Raw genomic sequence first — 10,333 nt, forward strand, 5'->3', positions numbered from 1 at the left:
CTTCTATGAGCCCTGATCTAAATCCTATTGAACATCTGTGGAAGGAGCTGAAACATGGCGTCTGGAGAAGGCAGCCTTCAAACCTGAGACAACTGGAGCAGTCTGCTCATGAGGAGTGGACCAGAACACCTGCTGAGAGGAGCACAAGTCTCACTGACAGCTGGAGAAATGGTTTGACTGCAGTGATCGCCTCAAAAGGTTGAGCAACAAAATATTAAATTAAGGGTACCATCATTTTGTACAGGCCTGTTTCATGAGTTTATTTTTTAAAAATAATTCTGTTGAACCACGGTTCAAAAGCAACGTCTGATTTCCATTGGTTAATTTTCATAGAATTTTTATTTATTATTACTTTTGTCAGATTGAAGTCATTTCTGTGACCATTGTGGGTTTTTCTTTCATCAACGGAGGGCTACCAACTATTTTGTCCACGTGTGTAAATAACACTGAATGGAAAATAACTGCTATCACTATTACACTGCTGTTAATAAATACCATGTCATGTATATTGGTTCCAAATATCAGATATTGGCCTTTCATGATTGTCAATAATCAAGATGGTATGTTTTATCTTTTTAGTATTGTTTTTTATTCCTTTTGAATCGAGCCTTATTCTACTCTGTACTAGTTCTGTTTTATTATCAGCTTATCAGTGATCTGTTAAATGCTTTGACTTAAACTAAAGTGTTTGAAAGATGCAGCACAGAGTTTGATTGATTGATTATATGGCGTATCCACACAGAACCATGCATTATTTTGATCATCACTGAGAACAACGTCCAGTAGCCTCAGACATGTCAGCTGGGGCGGTCTGTATTCTACTAAATCAATAATTCAGCTATGTGCAGACAGTCCCACTCCCTTCAGCCCTGCACACAGTGTGGTGTGAGTGCTGCTGACCCCCGGTCCTCTCAGCCTGTCTCTCTCTTCAGTCCTCCCCCACAGCTAAATACACTCCCTGGAGTTTAGAGGCATCAGCCTGCAGCCTGGGCCACCATCTGCTAGGTGGTCTGAGCTCTTTGATGGCCTCCTCTTTCCCCTCTCTGACAAAGTGATGAACTAATTAGTCGGGGCCCTTAGCATAGCTAGCCCTTCCACATAATGGGGCTGACCTGGGCCCTCCTCCGGGAAGTTGGGACCATGCGGGCTGGGAGTTGAGTTACAGAGGTTGGCCTGATAATCAATGCTGAGACAGACTGACAGACAGGCCAGTTTAACAAAGAGTCATTCCATACCTGCTGACAAATCTTGTCTCTTTGCACAGTGCATACTATCATGTAGCTGAACTGCCACCACATTCTGGTGAAGCTCACAGCTGCACGCTTTGTCGTCAGATGAGAAACATGAAGACAGCACATCCGACATTCAGAAATACAAACCGTGAGTCCATATGAGTCCAAAATCACGAATGACAGATCAGTTAACCCGTGAAGCACTAATCAGACAGCAGCTAGACAAATAAATGTATTTTTAACATCAAAGTCGGTGATATTTCCTCCAAACTTTAGACTTCCATTAGAATTAATAAACACACTGTTGAGCACCGTTGTTGCACTGGATGACATGAAAACGTGGCATAAAGATTTAACTGTAGGAAACCGCTGCATGACTTGCTGAATTTATGGATGTAAAACGATGCCAACAGCATGCACAATATTCCTCATGTTGGTTACACAAAATGAATATACGATTCTGAATACGTTTTTCAAACAGAACAGAATCTGTACAGTACAATGCAGAATATCAAGAATGTATTCCACACACAGGCACAAAGCATTTGAGTGGAAACATTTACTGTGTAAATGTAAAGAAATTAAAGATATGTAAACTTAAACTTACTTAATACCAGCACTTAATTTTATGAATCCTTAAAGAGTCACAGAGACCCAGTGTGAATGTATGTAAATCTTTGTGAGGACCAAGTGAGTTTTAGATCTTGAGTTTTAAAAACTGAAAACATTTAGGCACTTTTTGGACAGACTGTCAAAAGGCAGTTTAAAGACTAAGATATTGTGTGAAGGTTTATGTTAGAATTGGGACTAACTTCACTTTGTTCTATCTGTATTCTATATTGATGTGGTTATTTGTACTGAATTATACCAAGAGATACTCATACAGGTTTAACAGCATCTATTTAAATCTGAAATAAAATAATTTGAGATGCTGAATTTCTGGTTTTCATGAGCTATATGCCATAATCATCATTAAAACAATGAATGGGATGATTGTTTAAGTGACAAAGATGCATGTGTGTGTGTGTGTGTGTGTGTGTAGCATGTACATACATGACTGCTGAGCTGAGGCTTTGGTACCAGCCATTGAGATCCTCCTGGTTGCTGGACATCAGTAAAAGTTTGGTTTTGGGGAAGGTCAGCTGAAGTAAGAGGAAAAAAAGAGGACAGTGGTTATGACGTTTGTTGGTAGTTGGAGGTGTTGTGCTGCCTTCCTGTGATGGATGCGTGGAGGACCATTGTTGAACTATACATACACAACAATAGCAGAGTTAAAATGCTGGCTTCCTCATTCATTTCAAAGAGACCAGTGTCTTGGTGCATGAAGCAGTTCTGTCACTCCAATAAAAAATATTCAGGCATGTGTTCTGGTTTGAATTGTTCAGCTGCACAATGCCCCATCACACAGGTACAGACTGCATTAGCCACTCAAGTACATCTAAAGTTCAGCACAACAGGTAGAAAACCTTCAGTATTTGCTTAGAGGTACTGTGCTAATTTGTTAATTCATTCAACTTTAATTTATTGATTCAACTTTTATTTATACGTAACAGATCGTTGAGTTGCATCACTCTATAGCGAGAGACAAAACAGATGCACAGCAAGATGTTCTAAAAGAGAAGCAGAAAAGATGCCAAACAGTTGCTTAAATAGAAACAAGAACATTTCTTTCTTATGGAAGATGATTTGCTTCCTAAAACAAGAGGTGGCTTCTCTTTGTCACACACCATTTGCCCAATAAAGGCCGAACACTGAAATGGTGCAAATAATTTTTTTTTAAAGTTAAGAGTCTTTTGAAACTTTTTGATGTTTGTCTCTTTACTGAGCGCCTGCTCTTGTAAAGAATACATCATACTGTAGTTCATAATGTAATTTATGTAGGTTTTTATAAGAGCAGGTGATGATCAACAGCATCAGAAACCTTTGAAAGATCAGCATAAAGTGCTGCACTCTGCAGTGTTTATCTCAGACATAACTTTAGTAAGAGTAGCTACAGCACAATGGAATGCTCTGAAGCCACATTGAGATGAGTTCAAGATGACAGAAGTAGCTTTAAGTAGGGGTATAACGCCCCACTTTCCAAACTCTGAAGGAAATAAAAAGATTAAAAACACGAGTTATTTGCTCTAAAAAAATACTGGCCACAAGTATCAGAAAGAAGAGATCCACACTGTCCTTTCCAGTACACTCTGTGGGATCGATGATCACATTTGATCACATTTGGAGGGACAGGATGGAAGGTAAACAGGGTTGCAAGAAGCAGAGTACATCGTCATCAGCCAGAGATGGATCTAATCCTCATAATTATAATTCATCCGACATCCACCCACCCGGTCGAGGCAGATGGCCGTCCCTCACTGAGCCTGGTTCTGTCGGCGGTTTTTTTTCCCCTGCGGGGGTTTTCAGTTCCTTCCCACTGTTGTGGACTGCTGAAGCTTATAGGGAATCCAAATGTTTTGGATTGTTGGGTGTTTCTGTCTCTGCCTTTGTGAAGCGCGATGAGATGACTTGTTGTTGTAAATATGTGCTATACAAATAAAATTGAATTGAATTATCAAAAGAATGACCAGCTGCTGCATCATGTGTATTAAAAGTTAAAATAACTGGTTTATGGTCAGACAATAAACAGTCCTAATAAACATGATCTTGATCTGAGCAGGAACTAAGGAAAAACTATTATTATGATGCCTTTTTTCATGTATGTGTACTTTTTTTTAGAAATATAATATGAAAGCAATCCAATAGGAATTATTCCCAGACTGTGTCTTATTTTGCTGTCCTGAATTTTGTACTCATCCTGCCTCTGATTGCAAATTTATGACAAATGTGAAGAACGGTCAATCTGTTTGAAAGACAGAGAACCTGCGTCAGAATACGAGGAGTGGGACAAAGTCCATCAGACTTATATCTGCAGACCAAGAACCAGGATTTTGATGGAGTGAAGAACACTGGAACCATGTGTTTTTCCCAGTTGTACTGAATCATCTGGATGTGCTACTGGAGGCAGCGTGTAAGCGGGTTGCTTTCTCTAATCGGAGGCAGCGTTCACAGTGGCCAGACAGTGAATATCTGTCACAACAACAGGAGGCCACAGTACTGGGAAAGACGTCTGTGATGCAGATAGATAATGTCTTGATTAAATACTTTTAACCTGAGTAAAACACTTTGATTAATCACCAGGAAACTTAAAAGTGTGGTACAGAACGGACCACGCCAACGCATGTGACATTTCTCTCATTAGGAAACAATAATTATAAACTTTGTAGAATATATGTGTTTTTTGAAATAGTCTAAGAATTAGAGTTGCTGACTCATATTTCAAATACTCATCCCACACAAAGGCTGCCCTCTTTATCTTCAACAATCAAGAATCACAAGGTTTCTTCAGACTCTTGAAAAACCTGTAACAGCTCTGTAAGTTTATGCTACAGTTTGAATTGTATTTTAACATGTTGGATTAAGAAATCTTGAATCGTTAAACTCATCAGCCACCTATGGCACATAATAATTGTAGGAGCCTAAATCTATTTCTTTTGGTTCTGGATTTGGTTCTTATTTTACCATGATTATTTCTATTTGGTTTTGATTTGTTGTTCTACAGTAACTTTGATATGATTAACATTTTTATTTTGATAAATGTATCTGTTACTTGGTTAAATGTTGTTAATCATATTTTTGGAGGATTGAATTCTGTGTCAGTGAGGTGTTTTGGTTTATTGATTTATTTGTAAAGTTTGGGTCAACAAAACAGGGGCCCCTAAAATTGCAAAAGCCCCTGAGAAAAGAAAGAAGGCAAGGAACCAAAAAAGTTTTTGAACGCAAAAAACTTGGCACCCCCGTTTTTTGCTTTATGTTTCCGTCTGTAAAGTTATTTTGTGCACGAAAGAATCCTTTATAAACCACAACTTGGTATCAGCTGGATGTTATCTTTGGAGTACACCCAGCCAGTGCACACAATGTGGACACTGGAAAGCTACGGGGAACAGTGGGTCAAGCTGGGCTTCATGAACTTTAGATCATACAATAATACAAGTGTTAATATGACTAAAATGGTTTTGCAAAGCACATTCTGTATTTTTGTCGTCTATTTTTTCTTTTTTTCCCCTGACCACTGCATGATTCGAAAGCTGCAGAACAACCCAACAGAGAGGCTGAGCAGTCCAGGAACTATTAGAAATATTTCCAGAGCCTAACCATTCATCTTTTACAGCTTAGCTTAGACTAACTGCAGTAACCTAATAAAAGCAGCAGAGGGCAGCCCAAATCAAGCAAAAACTTCTCCTCTCCATCAGCTCATCCTGTGGAAAAAGCTACCGCCGCTAAAATAAACTAAGTCAAGTAAAATAACAGCATCTCATGCAATAAGGTGGCATTTAAAGGAAAACCACGTTCTGGACAGAAGCGAGTGCTCAGACCTCTTGTGAACTCCTGCGTTCTACAGACCAACAGGGTCCACCCCTCTTTAAGTCAACTCTTTCATTTACGTTACAGAACCAGCCACAGATCGTACATGTCAAACAAACCGATGGGAGACGTCCAAACCCAAACAGGGGGCAACATAGGACAGCTACTAGAGAGGATAAAAATGAGGCCTTCACCATATTAAATGACCTTTCACATCTACCTGTGGCTGCGGCCTAGAAACAGGAAACTGGTTTGCCGATTATTTCCGTGTGTATTTGGACAGAACTTTCTGCTGGTACACGGCGGCACACAGCTCAACAGACAATGATGTTTCACACAAGGGGGAAAGAGCGCCTCTCATTATACATTAAATAAATTAAGATTTCCAATGTACCATCATCAAAAGTATTATCTAATTACAGAGTTCAGTGAGTGGAGCAGAACTGAAGGGCACACGATACTCGGCACCCACCACTTGGGGGACAGCGGTTGATTTATGCACAAATAGATTCTTCTATTGCGATGCGGTAATTAGGGATTTGTCAGGAAATCTGACCCTCTTAGGTAGAAATTACTTTGTATAAGAAGAACGGCAGAGCGCTGAGCCTCCTCGCTGCACATAATTTAGCTTGATTATTTATACATCAAAGAGAATCTGCCGGGGATGTGGGAAAATATTCAAGTAGCGAGGGGATATTAGCAAAAAGGAAGACTGCAGACAGCGAGAAAGGAGAGAATAAGCAAGGTCGAGACAGTCGGAGGGAAAAGAGACGACAGGAGATGAAGAGCAAAATGGGAGATAAGCGACAAATAAAAGCCGGCGCTCTACAAACATGTGTGACTGGGGAGAAAAGGATGAAGGAGGAAAAAAAAAAAAGAACACTGGAAATTTTAATAAAACCTTTTTTTTTTCCCACCCCCCCCCAAACTTTGCATATAGATTGCCATGGCATTTACAGCTGTCAAATTTAATTTGTGCTTAATTCTTCATGGCTCTGCATAAGGAAGGCTCTGGAGTGCTGACAGCCCTTTTCCTTGAGCTCAGGTAGGGGCCCGAGATCAATAATGTGTCCTTATGAGAAATTACGTGTAATGCTATTGAGTATGCATTAGGGCCTCAGTGGGATAAGAGGCTAATGAAATGCCATTTCTGCCATTAGATAACGTGCAGTAGGATAGCGGAGAGCAGCAACAGACTTGAGGAAGATGTATTTACTGGAGGCCCGGAAGAGATGGATATGCAGCCTAATCTGATCCAGCAACTCAGGGATTCTGTTACAGCAGGCAGGCCGCCATCACTTCACTCCACACACACACACACACACACACACACACACACACACACACACACACACACACACACACACACACACGCAGTGTAATCTCCGCATCAGCTGCCTCTACATTGGTCTCTTGAAGGATGCTTTTAATTCACAGCACCTTCAATAATGAAGTCACACAGGCCCGCTCATGACAACACGTCACCGGGCCAGAACCATCCCACGGACACACATCTCTGGCGCTAAACCATCTGAATTCACCCTTCCGTCTGTGTTTTGCACTGCACAGCCTCACAACATTTTTAAATTTCACCCACACGCCAGTTGTTACCAGAACTGATGTCATGATCCGTCAGTCACACGGTGCCAAACGTCCGTCTCAACTTATTGGATCAAGGAGTAGTTTAAATTAGAACTGAAGAAAGCAGTTCATCAATTGTTTTGTCAACAGACAGAGCATCGGTTTTGATAACTATTGCAGTTGTATAAAGTTGTCTCGTGGTTTTATCTTCTCAGATGTGATGATTTTTTCTTTTTCTTTTATCACAGCTAACAGAATATCATTTGACTGGACTGTAGGGTCGACAACACCAGATTTATGGTAATAATGGATATTTTTTCAGATTTCTGACATTTGAAAAGCTACATGATGAACTACTTGAAAAACAGATGACAGGAAACTGATAATGTAAACATGATTAAGCTTAGTTCTATTCTAAATGAACTCAAACAAACAAAACGGTATAGATGCAGCTTATAAAATGTGTCACTGATGCCTTTTTACCTCATAAATCCACAGATAACTGAACACGTATGAGTTGAATTACAATCGGTTAATGTTCCGTTTATAGGAGTTGTACTTGGAAATCAAATTGGCCCAAATATATGTCACTAATCCTGTGTTAATTGAGCTTTGGCAAAACTATTAAATGCTGCCAACAGCCAGGACAGTAGCATCATCAAACCTCTACAAAGCTGCTGTGAATCACAGGGAAGCACATTAGCGGCACAATATAAAGACCCCTTTGACTGAGAGCCTATCAGCTGAAATGAATATTGATACCATACAGCGCTGGCACTAAACACTCGCTTCGTAAACGCTTTGGTTACTTGCTCAATGAGGCGTGACTCGTTCCTTTGAATGTTTCATGACAGCAACTACATCATTCAGACAGAATTTGTCAGCAAGCAGCTGTACTGAGACCTGCGAGACGGATCAAACTGAGAGGAGAGACACATTAAAAGTTCAACTTTTGGGGGTTTCTCAACATGGATTTGAAGTAATTAGGGACAAGAAAAGGTGAGGAAACACAGGTTTCCTCTGACAAGCAAAACGCAGTGACATTTCATCCAGTAAGGCTTGAAAACATTCAGAAAACCTCTATTTGGCACATTATATAACAGCAACCATCAAGGCAGAGTAAGTAAGTGAGACAAATCTAAGCTACATACATCAAAAGTAGAAATTAAATAATGCCTTCACTAAAGACTCACTCATGTGTATATTAAAATCAGTGAACAGATGTCTCTCCACCTGCTGCTCGAGGAACACGGAACATTTTCTTTTCAAGTTCAACTTTTTCCAATTTTTGGGAGACAGAAAAAAATTACAGTTTTGCATCGATGTAAAAGTGTACTCACGGGTTCAGCTGATGCTAATCTGAAGCCTGAGCAACGCCAACAATTAAAAAAATGACATGGATAACCTCATCCTGGTAGTTGTACGTAGGTTTACTGCCTTTGTTTTTCCTCAGTAATAAGCTCACTCTATGTAGGTTCATATAATATAAAATGTCACACTAACAGACTGTAAAGAGGGAAGACATCCACTTGACTTAAATAACCGATACTGTTGAAGTTCCATATTACCTTCAGATTCGGAAAAATGCCATCCATTTATTATGTTTTTTTTCCTGGCTTGTCTGTGCTGTAGAGCTAAGCACAATCAAATATGATGTCACACAGTATAACACATGATCCCTGTAATGTTTTCCAAAGAAAGTTGTCACATGAATAAGACACAAGTAGTTGGCTGCCACTCACGCTGAGCAGGCCTCCCTGGCTCCTGGTGTGGCCAAACACCTTCTCCACAGTGCAGTCCTGCAGTGGGTAGGCTTGCTGGCCAGCAAACTTGTCTCCATTGGTGGGATGCAGTGGACTACAGTGTTTGGCCTCCAGCAGCATGTCAGAGAGGAGGAAGAACATCTTGGGCTTCGCTTCGGAACCTTTTTGAGGGACCACCTTCAGCCAGCCTTCACGGATGTACCACCTCCCTTTGAGACGGGGAGAACACACATACACACAAACATAAACAGACATTCAGCTGCAAGGATGCAAACAGCTTTGCCAGCATGCAGCTGAGACATTCTGGACACATATGAAACTGACCCAAGCAGTTTAAGGTTTCCCAACCACATAGCAAGAAACAGAATTTTATAACAATTCATCAAATTTGAATATAGCTAAAAATCCAAATCCTTATGGAGTCCCATGTTTAGTGGGCAATGAATGTTTTTTAACTGTATTTATCTGAACTCAGTTAAACAATAGAGCTTCTCATGTGGTAAAAGGTTGCAGGGCTTTCACTACATTATTAGTTATTGCTTTGCAACATTCATTCTTGCTGTCCTCACTCGATGTTTGATTTCTACAAAAAAAAGGGGAACACAATGACAACATAAGAAGTCTTTTTTTTTTTTTTTTGGTCAAACCTTCAGGGATGTTTCAGATCTAAATCTTCTTTTGTTTTTACACACGGCCACTTTTTATGTGAAGAACCAAGTGAAACGCCACAACTACCTTTGAGAAGAGAATGTCTGAAAGTTCCCTGTTATGCCCAGTTCACCATGTGCATCCCTCTCTGTGACAGCAAGCTTTTCACCCCACTGTCTGATGGTGGCCAACAGGTACAAACACTGAAACGCTTCTGACTGACCACACAACACTTTGTATGACGACTTCAACATGAACGGTTGTTTTCAAGTACAGCCTGCCCTTTACTTTGCCTTTATCAGTATCAGATGGTGTCAAAGTGTAAATGAGAACTTTAAATAGATGCTGCCATGTACGTGTCAATAAATAATTAGTTCAGAGGCTTTTTTTGACGTACACACTATGTTTTACATTTGCTACCATAACCAGATGTCACAGTTTGACCACAGGAGCTGCTGATCCACTCATCAGATCAAATCAAGTTTGTTGTCATTTTGCTGTACACACACAGTCATACGGGCAACGTGTAATGTTACATAAGCGCCCTTAAAACCAGATTTCCTCATCATTTAACTGTATTCAAGGACATGATTACTTTTACTACTGCAAGGGCATCTCAGGAAACTAGACCATCGCTACAAAATGTTCTCTATGTGCCCCAGAAGCACAGCTTAAACAAGTCTAATATTTTCCATGAGTTATTTA

General features: G+C 40.2%; 1 protein-coding gene across 1 annotated transcript in view; it reads right to left on the reverse strand.

Moving 5' to 3' along the window:
• Positions 1-1,059: 1,059 nt before the first annotated feature.
• Positions 1,060-10,333, reverse strand: part of arhgef39 (Rho guanine nucleotide exchange factor (GEF) 39) — a 72,033-nt gene continuing 62,759 nt past the window's right edge. Inside the window, exons 8-10 of the mRNA XM_008278787.1 lie at positions 8,960-9,189; positions 2,286-2,374; positions 1,060-1,186 (exon numbers count right to left, since the gene is read on the reverse strand). Coding sequence (XP_008277009.1) covers positions 1,060-1,186; positions 2,286-2,374; positions 8,960-9,189 — 446 coding nt within the window. The remainder of the gene's footprint in view (positions 1,187-2,285; positions 2,375-8,959; positions 9,190-10,333) is intronic.

Source organism: Stegastes partitus, unplaced genomic scaffold (genome assembly GCF_000690725.1).
Source record: "Stegastes partitus isolate 25-593 unplaced genomic scaffold, Stegastes_partitus-1.0.2 Scaffold132, whole genome shotgun sequence".
Taxonomy (NCBI): Eukaryota; Metazoa; Chordata; class Actinopteri; family Pomacentridae; genus Stegastes; species Stegastes partitus.